At 45.5% G+C, this 22,444-nt stretch overlaps 2 protein-coding genes across 5 annotated transcripts in view; both read right to left on the reverse strand.

The window, feature by feature from the left end:
• Papola (poly(A) polymerase alpha) overlaps positions 1 to 2,879 on the reverse strand; it is a 55,487-nt gene extending 52,608 nt beyond the window's left edge. For all 4 annotated transcript variants that reach the window (XM_055592957.1, XM_055592955.1, XM_055592956.1 and 1 more), the window contains exon 1: positions 2,661 to 2,879. In XM_055592957.1, the coding sequence (XP_055448932.1) occupies positions 2,661 to 2,668 (8 nt within the window). In that variant the 5' untranslated portion in view covers positions 2,669 to 2,879. The remainder of the gene's footprint in view (positions 1 to 2,660) is intronic.
• Positions 2,880 to 5,983: 3,104 nt separating this feature from the next.
• Positions 5,984 to 22,444, reverse strand: part of Ak7 (adenylate kinase 7) — a 63,516-nt gene continuing 47,055 nt past the window's right edge. The window contains exons 14-18 of the mRNA XM_055592958.1: positions 19,914 to 19,982; positions 15,799 to 15,996; positions 12,482 to 12,702; positions 8,187 to 8,345; positions 5,984 to 6,629 (exon numbers count right to left, since the gene is read on the reverse strand). Of these exons, the coding sequence (XP_055448933.1) occupies positions 6,591 to 6,629; positions 8,187 to 8,345; positions 12,482 to 12,702; positions 15,799 to 15,996; positions 19,914 to 19,982 (686 nt within the window). The 3' untranslated portion in view covers positions 5,984 to 6,590. The remainder of the gene's footprint in view (positions 6,630 to 8,186; positions 8,346 to 12,481; positions 12,703 to 15,798; positions 15,997 to 19,913; positions 19,983 to 22,444) is intronic.

Here is a 22,444-nt window from a genome sequence, read left to right on the forward strand (position 1 = left end):
AAGAAAGAAAGAAAGGAGGGAGGAGAAAGAAAGAGAGAGGGGGGGAGGGAGGGAGGAAGGGAAAGAAAGAAAGAAAAGGTGGGTCACATCTTTAATCCCAGCACTCCCGAGGCAGAGGTAGGCAAATCTGAGTTCAAGGCCAGCCAGCCATTGTCTGAAAAGAGGAGGAAGAGGAGGAGGAGGAGGAGGAGGAGGAAGAGGAAGAAGAGGAGAGGACTCTTTACCTGGGGTAGGGGTGATAGGATATGACAGAGGAGAAAGCAGAAAAGAGATGGAGAAGGGGCAAATGTGACAGAAGGACATGATACACTTGTGTGAAAACATCACAGTGAAACCCACTATTTTATAAAAATCAAAACACAAAAAAGCCTCCATTGTAACACTAATAACAGATAAAGCGCTATCTACTGTCTTGAGACAGGGTCTTAACTTATTATATACTTTAAGCTGCACTCACGCCTGACAACCTCCTCCACTTCCAGTGCTGTGATTATAGCTGTGCATCACCCTGCACACTTCTACAAGTGTGGCACCATAGATTCCTAAGGCTCAGGCAGCATTCCTCACCACTGCCTTCACACCTATCAGTGCAAATGTCAAGACAAAACCAACAGAGGTTCTCAACCCTTTTAAAATGGCCCAGTACCTTTTCTCCTGCACCAGCAGACCACACTAAGCCATAGCCACCTTGTATCTACCTTCGACTCCAAACCTCCCACTCTCTTCCTCGTAAAAGCCCCTTATACACTTAAGAGAACCACACTGTCTTCTAATTCTCATTATCTCTTCCAACAACTTCAACAACATTCTGAGAGTGTAGCATAGATGCTAAGTCACCGATACTGGTACAAATAACGATTTGGCCAATAGCATATGGCAAGAATAGAATAAAATGTCCAAAATAATATATGCTTCGCATTAATGCAGTGGTTCTTAAACCAAAAAACCATGCACCTAAGAGTACATCTGGAAAAGTCTGAAGACATCTATGTGTCTGCAACTGTCAGAAGTTACTGGGTTAAATCTGCTGGACCCACTAAGCAGGTCAGAGGTACTATGAAAAACCCTAGACCACATGGAAAGGCCTCCCTGAAAGGAATTATGTGCTTTGATGTCAACAGCACTTGGGTGAGAAACTCTTAATGGACTTCCAGAATTTTCAAGTGTTTTTAAAAAGCTTTTGTTTCCTCTATAATTTTTCACCCCTATGGCAATCAAAAAATACCAGCTTTTTCCAAAATATATATGCAATTATACACAAGGTTTAGACAAAATATACAGCCTTGGGCACAACTTTATGCAATGATTCAATACATCCTGACCATTCATTCTCCTGACACATCCATGATTCAATCCCAACTTTTATGTCCAAATTTGACAGGCATACCAAAAACCACACTGGCTATCAAACGCAAAATATCTAGGAAATCACAACTCAATCAAAGGCACGAAATCAATGGCAAGTGACAACAAAACAGAATAAAACATGGTATGCCATGGAGATGTGCACTTAGCAGTTATAGGGCCCTCAAAAAGCAAATTAATTAGGAGGAAGGCCTATCCTCCTGAGTTAGGCAGTCTTTGGTTTCCCTGTATTGTTTAAGAGTCCCGGCACGCTCTGGGTTAAGACAGGACAGCTTCCAGACACAAGCTACTTTACATTATTTCTAATCTGAAGTCTTCCTTTTAGGGTGTGCATCCATTTTTTTAAAACTACTAATATATCAGAGCAGTCAACGTGAGCTATTACAAGGTTACATCACACCAACCATTCACATTTATCTGAATCCCACTAAAAAATGCCAAATATCCTTATAGACTCTGTTCTCGTGCTTCTTTCCTCTCGTTCCGTGAAGAATGAGTTATAGGGCACTTTGCGAATTTTACAACTACATTAATTAAGCCTAACAAATGTTATCATTACAGAAATACATCTCACATGTCACTGAAGAAAACATCAGGGTTGAGTGAGGCTAGGGTATGAGAAAGAATAGCCCATGAAACCCATTTTTAAGTTATTAAATACAATCCCAGAGACTTCCCATTGAGGCTGTGCCCAAATTAACTGCCTCTCCTGTTATGGAATATGTAAGCCCTTGTCTACTTTTGAATCCCAACAATAGGCTCCCAAGTATCTTTCTTAGAGAAAAAAAAAGGGGGGGGGGATAAAAGAATTAAAGAAGAATCACGGTAAAGTGTGTGAAGTAGACCCAGTGGAAGCAGAAGGCCTCATAGCCTTCCCTGGGAATCACAACATCAGTGACCCGAGGGCTGGAGGGATCAGGAAGTGCGCCGAGGCCAGGTTGCCTAGTCACAACAAAGCAGGCAAGGCGACGCCCGCTGCCCGGCTTTCGGGAGCAGCCCCCGGCCCGCCAGCGCGGCCTGAGCTCGGCCCCGGCTCCTCACCCGCTCGGAAGCGGGAAGCGGAAGTGGAGGTACCCGGGGGCAGGTCGGCGCCACGGTAAAAATGGGACAAGAACGGGTCGGGAATACGCGGCCCGCCATTCCGAGCCGGGCGCCGTGCTGCTTCGGGACCTTGCAGGGACCCACGTCCAGGGAGCCGGAAGCCGTGGCCCAGGCCGCCCGTGCGCCTCCCCTCCCCCTCCGCCGCCCCCGGGGCCCGGCCGGCGTGCGCCTCACTCAGCACGCCAATCACTTACAACGGCATCGTCTCCGGCGCCGGCACCGCCCAGTCACTTCCCCCCCGCGACCGCCGCCGCCGCTGCCGCCCTGGGCATGATCCACCGAGGCGGGAGGGACGGGGGCCTGCCTCAGCCCCAGGGCCAACCCAGTCCCGCACCCGCGCCCCGCCGCTTTAAGCGCTTCTCCTCCTTCCTTTTCGTCCTAACATGGCGCCCGAGCGCTACCACAGCAACGTTCTAGAACCGCTGACGCCGCCACGCACACCGAGCGCGCGCCTGCGCAGTCGCTCCCGCAGCGCCGCACGGCCCGACGGGAAATGTAGTTCTTGAGGTGGGCCAGCACTCGCCCTCGGTGATCTCATGCTTTCGTGGTAGTGCATGGTATAGGTGCGGGAGGCTCCGAGTGACTGGCAGTATTGCTTTTCCGTGGCTACGCTGTCTCGGCGGATGTGAGTGACGAGGCCCTGACAGCGATGAGAAGGGGGCGCGGTCCAAGCGGGCGCCACGTGCGGTGCAGTCCAGGCTTAGGGATGCCCCGGACAGTGGGGGAACAGTGGGGTGTTTGTTGCCCGCCGCCCCACCGCTTTGTGAGAACTGCTTACTGAACAGCGTTGCGAGCCCTAAGTGTGTTAGTACCCAGCACAGAGCCTGACCTAGAAGTGTGGCTGTAGATCCTCTCCCCTGACGATGGCCCTCTGCATCTTTGTTGCCCAAAGGTGTGCTTCTGATGCCCAGTGAGCCCAGGACGGGCGATTCTACACCAAGGCAATAATTTAGTAAAACAGTAACCACTAGGATTTTGGTGGAGTTTTATTTTATTTTATTTTATTTTATTTATTTTATTTTATTTATTTTTTTATTTTTTTATTTTATTTTTTTATTTTATTTTATTTATTTTATTTTATTTTATTTATTTTATTTTATTTTTTATTTTATTTATTTTATTTTATTTATTTTATTTTATTTATTTTATTTTATTTATTTTATTTATTTTTTATTGTATTTATTTTATTTATTTTATTTTTTATTTTATTTTTGTTTTGTTTTGTTTTTCAAAACAGAGTTTCTCTGTGTAGCCTTGGCTGTCCTGGACTCCCTTTGTAGACCTGTAGACCAGGCTGGCCTTGAACTCACAGAGCTCCTCCTGTCTCTACCTCCCTGAGTGCTGGAGTCAAAGGTGTGCGCCAACACGCCCGGCTTGTTTTGTTTTGTTATAAGACAGGGTCCCCTGTAGCTAGCTAGCCCTGAGTTTCTGATCCTTCCGCCTCCTCCTCAGTGTTGGGATAACAAGTGTGCGCTACCACTTCTGGTTTTATGTGATAGATTGGAATGTACTTCTAGGTGTGAATATGGCTTTGTCTTGCCTCTTAAGAGTTAATCTAATTGGGCAGGTCAAGGTCCTGATTACGGGACCACCCTCAGGAAGTAGGAGTCATCCCTGGTATGATGGGTTCATCTTAAGATAATGTATGTTTCCTTCCTAAAATTTCTACCCCCTGGCATACCACTTATGAGCCGCATGAAGTTTGGTGGGGTATGTTCGCCATTTTGTGTCATCCTTAGACAGGCTCAACTATTCCTTTTCAGCCAGAATTTTTTAGGGCTTTCTTACTCTTTCTATAAAGCTCCCTCCCCACCACGTGTCTATCTGCCTCCAGTTGGCTGTCCTCCATGCTGGCTTATCTCAGATGGCATGGCTTTCCCCCCTTCTCCTGGCAGCTGAGATTTACAGCTTGCCTGCCCTGGAGATTTTCTCCTTAAACTCAATTCTTCAAGCTTCCATTTGAGCCTTTTCTTACATTCTTTTATCGATGAGATTAAGAACCCCAAGAAGGTCCCCAATATCCCTGATATCCTTTGGTGGCTCCCCATAGATTTCCACTCACTTCTTTCCTGCCTTTACATTAATGATTGGCCCAATAATTGAACCTAGTCCTACACCCTTAGATGCCATCACTAGGATGGAACTCCAGGTTTTATATGTGTCAGGCAAGCACTCTACCAAACAATCAAGAGCAACAACTACCCTTAGGATTTTAGCAAAGACTCTTAGTTTCTGCTTTCTTGGGCAGGACCTACTTTGGCTATTTCACTCACAGAGATCTGTCTGCCTCCTCAGTGCTGGAATCAAAGTTGTGCACAGACACCACTGCCAGACATGTTATTTAAATTCTCTCTCTCTCTCTCTCTCTCTCTCTCTCTCTCTCTCTCTCTCACCACTGTGTCGGTGAAGATATGGGCCCAAGCTATGGCTTGTAATAAAAAGATCCTCATGTGTTTTGCAATGGAGGACTCAACTCCTGGTGGTCTTTTGGAGTTTCACAAATCAGGCACAACATACATGGGGGCGCGTCTGGGCCTCGGTCTGCTAGCTTGTCGGCTAGTGTACCATCTACGCAACTGCTCCCTGGCCACCAACTGTGTACCACCTTGAGATCTCAAAAATACACAGAATGACAGAACAGAAACATAGAACTTGGTCAAGACAGAAGCGCTTACGTGGGGTTCCGATCCTTCGGCTTGGGAGTCCTGGGAGGTCTTGGGAATCCTGTGAGCCCCTAAGTATGTTATGCCCAATTCACAAGACCCCAAAAGACCACCAGGAGTCCATTACAAAACACATGAGGATCTTTCTATTACAAGCTAGAGCTTGGGCTCATACCCTCACTGTTGCAGCAGTTGAGAGTGGAGCCTCATTGCTCAGGGTAGGTGGTTGATTTAAAGATTCCAGTCCCTCCCAGTGCGCCCAAAGCAGGATAATTCATGCCTGGCAAGTGTCTATTGGTTGAAACACAAAAGGGGATGTTGCATTTTGATCTGACTGGCTATAGGAAGGCCCCCAAACCATTAACAGTCTGGCTTCCCTTGTTTGGCTGTCCTAGGGGAGAGGGTCTATCTGGACCAGTTTCCTAGCAACTGTATCTCTAGTGTGCAGGAAAAGAATGCAGTAAGGCTGGTTCCTCCCCACAAGTGGCTGGACATGTTTCCACTTGGCTGGCCTTTGTTCAGGCTTGTGCTTTAAACTTTAAACCAATACAAAAAACGAATTTTTAATTCTTCGGTCTCTCACTTAACCAATAAAAGAAACCATATTCTTCTCAGGACAATGCTAGAAATTTTACCAGCTTTTTTTAAGTGGAGGTGGGGAGTTATGACTATTCTGAGAAATTAATTTGTAGTGCATATTCATCAATTTGTAATTATAAGGGGTAGTATTACTTACCTTGACCCATGCCTTTCCCACCACAAACAAGTCAGTTGTGTGACACAATGGCTAGAGTCCTGGCCCTGTGCTTAAGAGCAATCTTGCAGGAACCAATCACAGCTAATGTTCTGGGATGCAATAAACAGTAGCCATTCTAATTTATTTCATTTCTGACACTGCTGGAGCCATAACAAATTATGTCAAATCACTAACCAACACGTTACAATTACACGTACACAACTTCATGTTGTAATTTAAATTACTACAAATGTGCTATTGCAGAGTTATAATTGACATAAGAATAACATTAAACCGCTAATTCCTGCGCTGTGCGAGTATGCCTTATCTTTTCAAATATTGTCTCAATTAAGTAGTGGTCACTCATTGCCACTTTTCTAAAGATTTTTTAAAATCTTTATTTGCATTGATGTTTTGCCTACATGAATGTCTGTGTGAGGGTGTCAGATCCTCTGGAACAGGAGTTACAGGCAATTGTGAGCTGCCATGTGGGTGCTAGGAATTGAACCCAAGGCCTCTGGAAGAGAAGCTACTGCTCTTAACTGCTGAGCCATCTCTCTAACCCACAATGTAGTTTTTTAATGATTCTACTTTATTAAGATTCCCCCCTCACTCATTCTGACCCAAAGGAAACCTAAAAAGGCATTTTTAAAGGCAATTTTTCAAATTACTAATTTAACTTGAGCCCTTCCTCTGAAGTTCTGTGACCCAACATTGATGATTTTTTACTTCATATCAGGATTGTTCTTGAAAAGATACTCCGCCTACAATAAAACGAAAACAATTTATTTTTTAATATTTTAAGTCTGTGTGTGTATGTGTGTGTGTGTGTGTGTGTGTGTGTACATGTGGCAATCAGAAGACAATCTCAGGTGTCACATCTTACCTTTCACACCTTGTCTTAGGCCCTTTGTTGTTGGCTACGGTGTACATCAAGCTAGCTGAGCTGTAAGCTTCTGGGAACTCTGATGTCCCTGCCTTCCGTCTCACCATAGGAGTACTGGGATTACAAACACGGGCTATAGCTTCTAGCTTTATCTAGTTCTGGACATTTGAACTCAAGTTCTTTTGAGTAGCAAGTGTTTTACCAAGTGAGCCATCTTCTTAGCCATAAGTCAGCAATTTACCAGACATTTGTTGCTATGGATTTGTGTTATCAGTGTTTATGATTTTAAAGAGTATATATTCTCTCCTTCTGTCTTAGGGCTTCTATAGCTGCAACAAAACTCCAGTGAACAAAAAGCAAGTTGGGGAGGAAAGGGTTTATTTGGCTTACACTTCCACAGTGCTGTTCATCACCAAAGGAAGTCAGGACAGGATCTCAAGCAGGACAGGAATCTGGAAACAGGAGCTGATACAGAGGCTAAGGAGGGTGCTGCTTACATGGCTTGCTCAGCCTGCCTTCTTATGTCCCGGCACCAACAGCCCAGGGATGACACCACCCACCATGGGCTGGGGCCTCCCTAACTGATCACTAATTGAGAAAAAATGCCTTACAGCTAGATCTTATGAAGGTGTTCCCTCAACTGAGGCTCTTTCTCTGATGACTCTTAGTGTCAAGTTGACACAAAACCATCCAGTACACCTTTCATAACAATCACAAAAGACCATGGATGGGAGAATGGCACCTGAGCTCCCACCTCCAGCTGAAAAACTGCGGACAGTTGATCACTGCTAGGGGACGAACAATCTTTTTTTAGGGGTGCAGTCCACTGTGGTTGCCCATATCCATAGGAAAGCACTAGTCAGACTCAGTGGGTTATTCAGACAAACAAAGGACATCAAGTTGGAAGGGGGTGTGGGAAGGAGCCTGAGGCTGTTCCCACAGGGCATTAGGCAAAAGTAGGATCAGAATTGTATGTATATGTAAAGTTCCCAAAGACCGTATTTAAAATATGTATTTATTTTTATAAAAGGACACTCAAAAGAGGAAAAGGAAATCTTAGTGTAAACCATGAATGGAGCAGAAGCTATTTCCTAAGCAAGGAGGTGTGCGTTTCTCAAACTCAACCAGCCTTCTATTAAGTGTCAGTCACACTTCATTTTCAACTTGATATTTTTAAAAAATGAAATCTTGAGGCTAAAAAGATGACTTGGCAGCTGAGAGCACTTGTTTCTCTTGCCGAGGACCTGGATGTGAATCTCACCCCCAACACATGTGCTCACAACCATCTGAAACTCCAGTTTCAGGAACTCCAGCACCCTCTTTCTGGCCTCCATAGCCAATGCACACACATAGTGTACACAGATACATGCAAACAAAACAGCCACACACATAAAATAAATGACACTTTAAAAACATTGTTTTAGAGAAATCTTACCAGAAAGTCCACGGGGTCTTCGGGTCTCACCTTGCAGCACTCGTTGAGGCCCCGCATCAGCGTGGGCATCACGTAGGTCATCAGATAGTTCCTTAAGGGGATGGACTGAGCCTCCAGCAGCTCCCTCTCCTCTCTCTTCACTTCCTCTAGCCGTTTATTCTAAGGACACAGCACATAGGCAGGGAGCGATGCATAGTCAGAAAAGGAAGAGCATGACAGCACTTGACACTGTTGTCCCCATAGGGATTAGGACTGGACCCTGCTAAACAATGTCACTGTGGCATTTCCAGTTAGCAGCAAAGGGTGGAAGAGTATTATGACAACAGCCAGTGCGCTGAGGAAGCCAACCTTGAGCTAACGAACTTTTCTTTGGCTTTGTGTTTTACATGTTTATTCCTATGGCTTTTAAAAGTGTATGCAAAGTTTTCTGTGGTTGTTGTTCATATACAAAGTGTTAGGTTTCATTGGGGCATTTTGAAACATAATTTGTAAATTTCTTCATCCTCTTCCCCAACCCGTCTTTCTCATTTCAGAGTAGGGACCTTCAATTGAGACCATGCTCCCACCAGATTGGCCCGTGTTTCATTTTCTTGTTTGATTAGTGATGTCGGAAGGCCCAGCACCCTTTGGCCAGTGCTACCCCAGGCAGGTGGACCTGTGTGCTATAAGAAAGCAGGTTGAGCAAACCATAGGAGTAAGCCAGTGAGCTGGGCTCCTCAATGGTTTCTGCCTCAGTTGCTGCCTCCAATGCTTGTCTTGAGTTCCTTTGATGATGGATTATGATTTGGAACTGTGAGCTTGAAATAAACTTTCTTCTCAGTCATGGAGTTTTATCACAGCAATATATAAACACCAAGTAAGACAGTATCCCTCTGGAACCAGAAGCCTAAATAAACCCTTCCTTCTTTAAGTTGTCTTGGTCATGGTGTTTTATCACAACAATAGAAAAGTAACCAATACAGCCTTGCACAGAGACAGTTTAGAAATAAGTATGAAAATGTCAACTATTTCTAATCTGGCTCAGCAAACATTAGGCTGTTGCTATTCATCGGTCCATCAAAGTCATAAAGAACAGAGGGGCGATAGAGGAACCAGGGCACTCTTGTGCCCAGTGTCAGAAAGACACACTTGCACACTACAGTGGAAAAAGGGACTGTCACATATGTGTTGGGGTTATCTTTTTGTGCACTGTGAAAAGATTGTCTTTGTATATTCAACTGCTAATTTCTGTACCAGCAGAGAGCTTAGTACAGACAGACTGTGGTATTATTAAGCATCATCTGTTTCAATGTTTTGTAAACATACATTTCACCCCACCTTCTGATTGGTGTAATAAAGAGCTGAACAGCCTATAGCAAAGGCAAGGGAGGAAGGCAGAACTTCTGGGCAGAATAGGAACTCCGGGAAAGAATCAGGTGGAAAGAGTCGCCAGCCAGACACAGAGGAAGAAGCAGTGCCAGGACTAAGATTGAGAAGTAATGGGCCACGTGGTAGAATATAGATTAATATACACAAGTTAATTTAAGTTAAGAGCTAGTTGGGGAACAAGCCTAAGCTAAGGCCAGCTTTCATAATAAATATAAAAAGTCTCTGTGTCAGGGCTGTCTCTGACATGAACTCAGTGGCTGGCTCTTTGATCACCTCCACCTGGTGGGGGTGGGGGGAGCAGCCTTACAAGGCCACAGAGGAAGACAATGCAGACAGTCCTGATGAGACCTGATAGGCTAGGGTCAGATGGAAAGGGAGGAGGACCTCCCCTATCAGTGGACTAGGGAGAGGGCATGGGAGGAGAAGAGGAAGGAAGGTTTGGGAGGGGACAAAGGAAGGGACGGGAGAGGGGGCTATAGCTGGGATACAAAGTGAATAAATTGTTATAAATTTAAAAATAAATTTTTAAAAAGTCTGTGTCATTATTGGGAGCTGGCAGTTCAATAAAGTCCCATTATAATTGGCCCAAATGGTTATATTTGGCACCCAACATTTATATGTATGTGTTATTAATAACTGTTATTGTTCTAATGTTGCAAAGGGACACCATGACCAAAGCAACTCTCGTAAAAGCAAGCACTTAATTGAGAGTTTGCTTATAGTTTCAGAGGGTCATCCATGATCATGAGGGCGGCAAGCACACAGGCATGGTGCTGGAGCAGTAGCTGAGAGCTTTATATCCTGATCTACAAGCAGAAGGAAGAGAGACACTGTGCCTGGCATGAGTTTTTGAAACCCACCAACAATGACTCACTTCCTCTAACAAGGACATACCTACTCCAACAAAGATGTAACTCCTAATCCTCCCCAGTTTATCAACTGTGGACTAGGCATGCAAATATGTGAGCCTATTGGGTATTCAAACCACCATAAGCACATACACACTATCAATGATTTGTTTGTTCTGGGTTAGCCATCTTCTGTCCCCAGGGCTGATGGCTCTGTCAGACCATAAGGTTGGCACCTGCAGCCCCTAGCTAGGCTCAGTGTTTCAAGAAGTCAGAGCCAAACCATCTATAGAATGAGCAGATGGCACAAGGAGTGGCAGCAAGAGAGTCACAGACCTATAAGGCCCACAAATGTGTCTGTCCAGAAGGGCACAACTTAGCTCCAAAGAGACAGAATGCTTTTGGAGTTTTCCCTACTCTATATAATTTGCTGGTTGAACATAACATGTAAGGCGGTCTCACCCCCTCCCACCCCATCTCTGTCTTTACCCTGGCAGCTATTTCTCATGGGTTCTCAGACTGGACCAAGGTCTCAGGGTACTAGGTTTAAACAGTACATATTTCCCCCTTCTGAGTCTATCAGCGCACTTTTAAAGATTTTAACCTGCTGGCTTCTCAGATTTCCAGTTCTTTGAATAAAGTATGACCTAAAGATGCAATTCCTGGGGCTGGAAAGATGGGTCAGTGGTTAAGAGCCACTAGTTGCTCTTCTGTGGGACCTGGTTTGATTCCCAGCACTCACATGGTGGCTCACAACCATCTGTAACTCCCTCTTCTGGCCTCTGCAAACACTCTGCACACAGTACCCAGACATACTGAAGAGCTTAAGATAGCCTGAATATAACTCCATTTTGAAATAAAGATCTTGACTGGGAACTGAATTCAGGTACCAGGAAATATCACAGAACGTACACCTGGCAGAAAACAAAGTTAACTCTCCTAGCAACAACCTCCAGGAAATATAACAGAATAAATGCTTCATAGAAAATAGAGGCAAACTCCCCGGCAATAATCAATGGGAATTGGTTGAGAATCGGGTGGGAAAATTCTCCCCAATGTTTCAGATATGGTTTAGAAAAATAGCCATTGTGATTATATGCCTTAGCCATTGTGATTATGTGCCTCAGAAAAGGTCACCCCGCCCTGCTAAACTTCACCCAATTCTGTAACGCCAAGGCTTGTGCCCCCCTGCTTGCTGCCATGGAAACCCCCGGTTCACAGACTTTCCCTTTAAAAATCCTGTTCACTCAGAGCTCGGGGTCCCACTTCTCTACTGCTGCGCCAGTGAGACTTGGGTCCCGAGTTCGATCACTCTGGTAATAAAGCTCTCTTGCAATTGCATCGAGTCGTCTCCTGGTGGTCTCTGAGGGTCCCGTGAACCTGGCATAACAATACATGCAGGCAAAACACCCATACATATAAAAATAAAATAGAAATTATTAAATTCCTCTCTGTGTCACTGGCCTCTGTGACGACAGACAGGTGTCCTGGTCACCAAAGGTGTGTGCATGAAAGCTTGCCCCCACACACTTTATTCCTCAGTATTTACTGAGTGGCAAGCCAGATTGGAGTGCTAATTTTGGAAGCAGAAGCACTGGATTTCACGCCCTGAGGAGTGAATAGAGTGAGGCTGCCCACCTAAGTTAGACAGATGGACAGACGAAGGAGAGTGAAATCACAAGGTCATCACACCACGGTGTTAACACATTCATGTATACAGTAATATGCTTCTAATAATCTCATTTGTAATTTTGCGTGTATTTGCCTGCATGGATTAATGTGCACCGCATGTGTACAGTGCCCACGGAGGCCAGGAGAGGGCGTCACGGACCACAGATGGTTGTGAGCCTTTGTACGGGTGCTGGGACTCACACCCAGCTGCTCTTCTAGAGCAGATTTTTACTATCCGAGCCATCTGTAGCCCATATTATGAACACTAATGGCAATGGCTGCTTATTGATACAAAGTAAAACATCACGGATGCCTTCTTGAAATAGCGCATGTAACAAGGGAAGCTGTCTGGAGCATGTCTGTGCTGGCCTAAGTGAGTTAACCCCACCTTCACAGTCTTGCACTCACCCACTCCTCCCAGCGGGCTATCCTCTCTGCCATCTCCACAGCCTCCTTGTGTTCCAGTTCTGCTCTCTCAGCGGCCTCCTTGGCCAGGAGTTCCTCTGCAGCTCTCTTCTCCAATTCTGCCTTTTCTTCATCTGTTAAGCCATAATTCCGAGGCTCCCCAATCTCTTTGATGAGTTGTTTGATGGCAAGTCTGTTATGAGCATCTTCAAGTTTTCCTACATCTTTAAATACCAGAAGAGAGAAGATCTACACATAGAGCCGAGACATGTCTATAATTAGAACAGCACTCTCTACAATGTGAGAGAGAAATGATCACATCAATGTTGCATTTTCCACTTAGCAGTGAGGCTCAGGCTTTCATTTTCAAGGGCAGTTACGACAATGGAGTCTGAGAATCAGAAATAGGAGGATTTGGGCTTATGTCTCACAGTTCTTTTTCTGTCTGTCTGCAACAAGATAACTCTCTATGGCCTTAAGAAAACTAGAATTTGCTATGTACACTAGGCTTCTGTCCTCCTAAGTGCTGGAGGACACCTATGGCCCCTCTGAGTTCTGGAAGTCATCATCGATCTTAGTGGATGAACACAGGAATGGACTACTATAGTCTGAATTTGGTGTGTGTGTGTGTGTGTGTGTGTGCGTGGTATGTGTATATGTTCGCATGTTTCCATATGTGTGGGCACACATATGTTGTAGGTGCACATATACATGTGTGCACATACATGTGGAAGCCTGAGGTTGCCGTCAGGTGTCTTCCTTAATTGCTCACCACCTTATTAATCAAGGTGTGGTCTCTCAGTTTAACCCAGAGCTCACTGATAACAACCAGTGTAGCTAGCCTGTTTGCTCTACTGTGGAACTATAGGCAGGCCACCATGCCCATTCACTGCTCATATACCAGCTGTACAGGCTGCACATTGCTATCAGATGGACCATTTCCCTTTGTTTTCATATTTATTTTATTTTCAGTTATGTATGTGAGATGGGGGATATGTTCATGAGTGTGCAAAGGCCTGCAAAGGGCATAAGAAGGTCCTGGATTAGAGTGTAACTACCACAGCTGGATTCCCATGTTCACTTTATGATAAACTGCTGCTTCAGTTAACTCACTGGAATATGGTGAAGGTCAGACTCCAGGAAGTCTGACAAACATCAGGGTCAAGGTCAGAGTGCTCCCAGGTTCTTAGACTTTGTCTACAGAGAATGTTGGCGGTATCTACAGTTAGGATCTCTCTCTTCCAGATTTTATTTTATTTTATTACATTTTTTGAGACAGGGTTTCTTTGTGTAGCTTTGGCTGTCCTGGAACTCACTCTGTAGACCAGCTGTTCTCAAACTCAGAGATCTGCCTGCCTCGGCCTCCCGAGTACTGAAATTAAAGGCAGATATCACCACTACCTAGCTTGGTTTGTGTTATTTTTGAGACATAGTCTGGATACAGTGCAGGATGGCTTTGAACTTATGATCTGGATGTGAAGAACTAAGCCATTAAAAGGACCAGCAGTATAGCTCAATGAAACATTTGCCTAGCAGTCATAGGCCCTGGGTTTAATCCCTAAAACAAAGAAAACAACAACAACAAACATTGAAAAAGCAAGCAAAGGGCTAGAGAGATGGCTCAGTGGTTAAGAGCACTGTCTGCTCTTCCAGAGGACCCAGGTTCAATTCCCAGCACCCACATGGCAGCTCACAGCTGTCTGTAACACAAATTCCAAGGGATCTGACACCTTTACGCTAATGCACGTAATATAAAAATTAATAAACTATTTTTTTAAAAAAAAAGCAAGCAAAGACTTTAACCTGCCACCTCTTCACACCTGACCTCTGACATTTAATTGCCCAGATGCCCAGCGCTGTGTGCACACTACACTGTATCCTGAATCGCAGGAGTAATGACAACCTTCGTGTCACTAGTGCTGGAAAACGTTTTGAAAGAGCTCTGTTTTTGGAGACTGTGCTTGCTCATGGGGAGCAGCTGCAGACACCTAATCAACCTAGACTGAGTTGCCCTGCAATTCAGAGTGTGTGGGATGAGGACAGAGTCTAGTCCAGCTCTGAACATAGCTCATCGTGGAACTTGGAAACTGTCAGACCCTAGTAGGGTGGCCTGAGAGCACGGAAAGCATGCTGGTCTAAGGAGGTTCAAGGTCCAAAGACAGAAAAGATCTGGGAAACAGTGGGAGAGAGTGATGTCTAGAGATAGAGGGGGGGGGAAGGGGAAGATGGGAAAAAGAGAGAGAGAGAGAGAGAGAGGGATTGATTGAGTGACTCCATCTTCTTAGGGTCTATTCAGACCCTCTTGAGGCCCTACATTTCTGGCTTTAATACACACTTCACCTGGGTGTATCTCTTCCTTTGCTTTTATGTCATCTCCCTGTTGTAGGCATGGAGAAGAAGCCAAATCCCACAGTTGGGACAGGGTAGGAGGTAGGCACACAATGGCTGCCCTTTCATTCCTCCTGTCCTTTCTGTTGTTAATGTCACTCCCTCAGTCCTTCCTGGTCTTTCTATAAATTTTCTTGGAGACTTTCTGGAAAGATAACAGTGACCATTTTCCTGAAATTTACCACTCTTCCATTGTTCTCTAATTAAGTACAAATGTCCATATGTGGAGGTGAGGAGCCCTCACATGTAAAATGTACCTGACTTGCAAAAACACATGTAAATGGAGGCAAACCCCAATCACTACCCAGAGTGGAAAACAGGCAGAACAGGGAGGTGAGCTGTCCCCTCAAACTGTGAACACACTCTTCCTTCCTCACTCCTCAACTCCAGAAGACATGTCAAGATCCAGAAAGCCAGAGGCCACTCAGGGCTTCACTTCATCAAGGGGGACCAGATTGCTCTGCACTTTGGAATCTGGAGATGAGGAGAAAGAGGAAGCTAAAGTACATTACTTCCTAGGTGCTTCCTTCCAGTTAAGCTCTGATAAGCTTTTATAGGAAGTGAAGAAGAGTACAGAAAAGACAGTTCCTGTTTTGGGATAGTTATGGGTAAGCTGAGCAAACTTAAAGACCTTGAGAGGTCTTTGCTGAGCACCAGTGCTTGGCAAGGCAGCGGGCACAGACCCTGCCCAGGGAACCTGGGAGAATGCTCACAGCAGACAGCAGCAAACACATGCTTCTTTTCAGGTATAGACTACTTTCACATTCAGTCTGTATAATAATAACATCCCAACAGCCTACCCCCAGACAAAACGGCTGTCCTGGAGGGCTGCTCAGTCACGCTTTACACCCCGTCCTCCCTCAGCCCTACAATCCTAGTCCCACAAGGCAGCAGGGTTCGGATTCGCTGGGGTCTTGGAGGTCACTTCATACCGATGTGTATTGGGTGAATTTCAATCTCGTCAAAGTAGTTAAAGACGGTTTCATCTTCTGTATTGACGTCCCGGTAGTTGCTGAGAGCCCGGAGGAATCGGTCCTGGCTGTAGTGAGTTCCCGCCACAACACTTTCAGGGAGGTTCATCACCCGCTCCTTCAGGAAATCGTCAGACGCGTCCAGACCACACACGAATTCTGGGGAGAAGGAAAACTCTGGGGTCAGCACGGCACAGCAGGGTTGGATGGCCATGCCTAACCAAGATGTCACCCGGAACCTCATGTTGCTGCAAAAGGTCTGTCAGGTTGGCCTTCTTATCACCTTTCCTAGAGGAGAAAAGCAAGCAGACTTCACCACTCCAGAGAATTGAAGCCCAAACAGAACATTGCAGCATCCGTTTTCTTCTCTCTCTTCCTATAAAAGCAGCGGACACTGAGGAGTAGAAAAATCTCTAATAACCCTGTGACCGTCACATCTCTAGGCTTTCACCCCTGGATTTGACATGCTGTGGGAAAGACACCCCCACAGGATAGGAGAGGTTCAATAAGGTTTTGGTGGAACTTTCTTTTTTTGCTGTTTTCAAGATTTATTATTTTTACTTTTAGTTGTGTATGTGCCAGTGTGTACGTATGCCATCAAAGAGGCCCTAGGTGAGCCCTGGCTCCGCTAGAGCTGGAGTGAGCAACGCAAAGTGGGTGCTAGGAACCAAACTTCAATCCTCTGAAAGAGCAGCAAGAACTCTGTATTAGTTACTTTCTGCTGCTGTGGTAAAACACCATGACCAAGGCAACTCATGGCAGGAAGGGCTTCTTTGCGCTTATAGTTCCAGAGAGATAAGAGTCCATCTCTAGCATGGAGAAACAGCAGGTATGCGGCTGGAACAGCAAGCCAAGAGCTCCCATCTTAAACCACAAGCAGGAAGCAGACAGAGACAGCAAACTACAAATGACATGAGTCTTTAAACTCGTAAAGCCTGCTTTTAAATAATGCCACCAACTTGGGACCAAGTATTCAAATGCATGAGTCTATGGGGGACATTCTTAAACCACCACCAGTCCTTAACTGCTGAGCCATTTCTCCACCCTCAGTGAGGTTTCATTACTTTCAGTGCTTGATGCATTTTGAACTGAATTTTATCCAGTTGCCTGGGTGATAGCATGGAATTTGCAAAAATGAACTCCTTAGAAGCATTTCACAATCCTAAACCAGGCAGCCCTGGTTTGTTAAAGCAATTAACTTCATTCTTTCTTTTTCTAAAATGTTTGTGTACATGCAAGAGATAGCTGAGAAAACCTCTTAAGCATTTCACGTGTCTGCCAGTGGTTTCAGAGCCCACAACACTCAATCCCAAACTAGAAAAGTGACTCAGCAGTTAAGAATGCTTGTTGAAACCTGGGCACACCTTTAATCCCAGTGCTGGGGAGGCCAGTGCAGGCCGATCTGTGAGTTCAAATCCATCTTGGTCTACATTTTAAGTTACGGGGCAGCCAGGATCCATAGAGACATCCTATCTCAAAAAACAAAACAAAGAGTACTTGCTGCTCTTCAGAGGAGCACAGTTCCAGTTCCAGAGTTTAGTTCCAAGCACCCACACTGGGCAGCTCAAAACTACCTATATCTCCAGATCCTGGGATCTACACTCCTGGGCTATGAAGGTCCCTGAACACATGTGCACATACCCACACATAAACACACATACATAGGTGTCACTAAAAAGAAAGTAAATCTTTAAAAAAAAATTTTTTTTCCTTGAAGATTACGATTATCTAGGTACTTCTAGAAACTTCTCTATCAACTGCTCCTGGTGTAAGAGGAGGTGAGAGACCAAAAGATTAAAAATCAGCAGCTATTATTAATATTTAGGGCCTGAACTAGCTGGGAGAGGTACAGCAATGCCCTGAGGGGAAGAACTCGCCTTACTGCATTCTTTCCCCACTCAATAGAGATACAGTTGCTAAGAAACTGGCCTATCCCCCTAGGGAGGGACACCAGATCATTAATGGTTTGGGGACCTTCCTATAGCCAATCAATTAAAAATGGAGCATTTTGACCAATAGATGCTTGCCAGGCAGGAATTGCCCCTGCCTTGGGCATGCTGGAAGGGACCAGAATCTTTAAATCACCCAACTAACCGGAGCATGGGGCTCTGGGCTCTCACCGCTTGGGCAGTGGGTGTGTGTGGGCCCAAGCTGCAGCTTGTAGTGATTTATAACAAAAAGAACCTCATGTATTTGCAGCTGAGTCTATTTATTCCTGGTCTTGTGGGGTTCACGAACTGGGCAGAACAGAGGGATGAATACAGCCCTGACCTTTGTTCCTGAAGGACCAATGAGATGGCCCTTTTCAGTTACAACCTTGACTAGTTACAACCTTGAAGCTGGGCATGCTGGTGCATGCCTGTAATCCCAGCACTCAAGGAGGCAGAGGCAGGTAGACCTCTGTGAGTCTGAGGCCAGCCCGATCTCTAAAGCGAGTCAAGGACAGCCAAGGCTACACAGAGAAACCCTGTCTTGGAAAAAACAAACCCTTGACCAGAGTTGGTAAAAATAACTGTTCTTGTATTGATCATAGGAACTTCCAATTATTCCTTATAGTCATATATTTCACAAGCCACCTAAAAAAGCAGGGGACCTGGGAGGTGTGTGTGTGTGTGTATGTGTAGATCAGAGGTCAGTGTCTATGTCTTCCTTGTTAATTCCCGTGCGTCTTATTTTTAACGTTGTTACTATTTTTATTGTTTGTGTGTGTCTGCACTTGGGTACAGCCCGAGTACAGTGCCCACAGAAGCCAGAGGCATTGGAGGCCCTGGAGCTAGTAGCACAGTTGTAAGTCACCTGGCTTTGGGGCAGAGACTGAATTCCTGTCCTCTGGAAGGGCAGCAAATGTTCTTAACTGTTGAGCCATTTTTGTAAACCTTCTCTGTCTATTTTTTGAGACAGGTTCCCTCACTGAGCCTGGAGCTCACCTATTCAGAGACAGACGGCCAGCATGTTCCTGGGATCCTTTTTTTTTTCCTCTCCCTCTAGGGTTGGCTTTTTTGTGGGGGTGTCTTCTGCTCAAGCCATCATGTTTGTGCAACAAGCATTCTGCCCACGGAGCCATCCTTGTCCCCTAAAGAAGGTCTTCAAAGCTCATACAAAGGTCACCGAAATGCCTGCTTGATGCTCTGCTGCCTAGTTCATTGTCACTAGTTCACTGTCAGAACAGCTCAAAGCTTCCAGGAAAACCCAAGATGGAATTCACTGTGCTGGCATTAAGGGGAAGCTTCACCAAGGCCCACCCTACTCCAGGAGCTTAGGGTCTTCTGACAAGACCGACTAGCCTCTAGAGGCAGCTACCCAGCGGGGAAGGAGCTGCTGTCGCAGGCCCAGCCCCTCGTGGCCTCGAGCTCACCCAGAAGCCAGAGCACCCACAGGCAGGCAGCCTTGTGTCTGGTGACAGGGGCAGTAGGAACTGAAGCGATGCTCTCAGGAGATCTAGTATCTCTGATACTCATCCCTGACACATTCTCTGATTTCTGAGTTTGTGCTTGAGCAGATATTTCTGTGTTTTCTAAAAATGCATCTAATTTATTAAAGTTTTAAAGATTGTTGCCAGGCATGGTGGGGCATGCTTTTAAACTCTGGAGGCAGAGACAAGCAGATCTCTGTGAGTTTGAGGTTAGCCTGGTTTAGAAAGCAAGTTCCAGAACAGCCAGGGCTGTTATACAGAGAAACCCTGCCTTGAAAGGCCAAAATAAAATAACATAAAAGATTGTATGGTATAAAAGAGATTGAATAGCATTCCCTTAAGTGTGTCCTTGGAGAGGCAGAGATAGCTCTGTGAGTGAAACACTTGCTGACAAGCATGAGAGCCTGAGTTCAATCCCCAGATCCCAGGCAAAAAGACCAGTGTGGTGCCCTCCGCTCAGACGTACTGTGAGATGGAGACAGAGCAGAACTGGCAAGCGCCAGGTTTGGTAAGAGACCTTGACTTACAAAAGTGATACCAAAAGTTGACTTCTATTCTCATAGGCATGTTTGTCCATGTGCATGCCTGCACATCCACACATCCACACACACACATATACACATGCACACACGCATGAGACCTTGGAGAAATAGTTTCAACTTACCAGGTATAATTAATTTATCAAAGGGAAACATTTTGCCTCTCATTTCTTCTTCTTCCTCTTCATCTTCCTCTAGTAAAACAAAAAATGTATGTGGTTATGCTTCTTCCGTAGTCTTGGGGGTCACAGTAAAAGTTCAAGTACTATTTTTTAAAATTAGAATAAACATTTTTGGTTTTTTGAGACAAGGTGGACTTGAGTTCACAGCAAGTCTGCCTCAGCCTCTCATTATGGAGCTTAGGCTAGCCTTAAACTTTCAAACTTCCTGCCTCTTCCTCTTCTGAACTGAGATTACAGGTATATGCCATGCAGACCTGGCTTCAGTTGTCATATTGTGTATATGTGGGTGTACATGTTTATACGTGTGTATACAGGTGTGTTGCTGTGTGCCCACGTACGTGGAGGCCTAGGGTCTATAGAGGGGTCTTCTTCCATCACCCTTACCTTATTTGGGGGGAAAGGTCTTTCCTGAAGCCTAGTACTCACGGATTTGGCTAGATTGGCTGACCGTCAGGTGCCAGGGTTCTGTACACCCCCAGTGGCAAGGTTATAGGCACAGACCAACTTTCCCAGCTGGATGCTGGGCATCAACCCTAGGTCCTCATGCTTTTGTGGCATGAAAAGCACATTATGGACTGAGCTGTCTCACCAGACAGCATGTTTTAACTAACAATAATTAATGGAGACCAGGCATAAACGGATTGAGCTTGGAAGTCATATCATAACCCTAATACCCGTTTACAGACAAATGTGTAAAGGAAATGTGGTATGTGTAGACCATAGACTATTATTCCACCTTAAATAAAGAAGGCCAACCACATGGACCAACCTGAGGACACTGTGCTAAATAAAATGCTCTAGTCACAAGAGAACAAGCAGTGTGTAATTCCCCATATAGGAGGGGCCTGAAACACTCAAATTCACAGAATAAAACTGTGGCACGTAAACTGATTGGTCTGCTCTTTGATCACCTCCCCTTGAGGGGGGAGCAGCCTTACTAGGCCACAGAAGATGACAATGCAGCCACTCCTGATGAGATCTGATAGACTAAGATCAGAAGGAAGGAGAGGGGGACCTCCCCTATCAGTGGACTTGGGGAGGGGCATTTGTGAAGAAGGGGGAGGGAAAGTGGGACTAGGAGGGGAGGAGGGAGAGGTTTATGGGGGGGATACAAAGTAAATAAAGTGTAATTAATAAAAGTTAAAAAAATTGTGGCAAGGTGATTGCCTGGGACTAGGGGTAGAGGGAAAAGGATACTTTCTAACCAATCGGTGATTCAAGTAGCATGTAATCCTAGTACCTGGGAGGTAGAAGCAGAAGGGTCAGAAACTCAAGGTCACCCTCTGTATACAGTGAGTTTGAGGCTAGCCTGGCCTACATGAGATCCTGTCTCAAAAAAAGTAAAAGCAAGCAAACGAAACAAAATAAAATAAAAACCAATGTCTATGGTGAAGAACAACACCTGAAGTCACTACAGCTGCAAGTAAGAGTAGTATGGGGCTAGAGATGCAGGTATGGCCACTGTGCTGGTGGGCTGAGGTTACCGTCTTGGACTACATGGAGAGCAGAAGCAGAGGACAGTGGAGCTGCAATCCATCGCCTGTGGACTATGTTTGCACTGACCAAGTATGGGAGGAGTCACATCTAGATCTCAGGATGCTGGGGTGGAAGCCCTTTTGTCACAGGAGCCCAAGCTCCCATCTCATATCTAATTTGAGTAATGTACTCTCTGCCAGCTTGCCATCCTGGCTAGTGTGCAGAGGGTCTAGCGCATACCAAAAGACAAGCAAATAAAAGGGTACAGGGTACAGCATTAAGAAGGTAGAGCTTCACCTGTAGTAGCTGGGAGAGCTAGCCCTGCCCCTCACCTGGGCAACACATTGGACCTGGCCCTGATAGGGAAAGCGAGGGTGAGCCAGCCTCAAGAGTGTGAGAGCAGGAGAGCTGGCCCGGCTCCTCACAGGCTGCAGCACTTGGGAGAGTGGGCCCTGCACCTTGACTGGGCAGCAAAATGGAGCTGGCTCTGGAGGTATGGGTGCTGGTAAGCTGCCTCAAGGGTATGAGAGCAGGAGAGCTGACCCTGGTGCTGGGTGGTCTAGCCAGAGCAGTGCTGGAGAGCTCACCTTGGTGGTGGGTGATAAGGGAGAGCCAGCTCAGCTACCACTCACGCCCAGATCCAGGGCTCTGAATCGGCCCATTCCAAAATCTATATCTGCAACTAGTTGGAATGTAGAAAAGGGCTGATTCAAAGCTGCAGGATCTTCATGACACAGGACAACGAAAAGATAACAAGGAGGAGGTCTGGTAAGGATTCAATATTGATTGTGTCACAGAAGCCAGAGATCTCAAACCAGACCAATGACTCATTGCAATGAACATTTGCAAGTGAAGATACGTGGACAGAGGGGTATACTGTGGGACACAGTGTAACATACTACAGCTTCCATAATGAGATGTTTTCTATGCTTTGTTTGTTGTTGTTGATTTTGTGTGTGTGTGTGTGTGTGTGTGTGTGTGTGTGTGTGTGTGTGTGT

Source organism: Psammomys obesus, unplaced genomic scaffold, assembly GCF_907164565.1.
Source record: "Psammomys obesus unplaced genomic scaffold, mPsaObe1.curated_primary_1811, whole genome shotgun sequence".
NCBI lineage: Eukaryota > Metazoa > Chordata > Mammalia > Rodentia > Muridae > Psammomys > Psammomys obesus.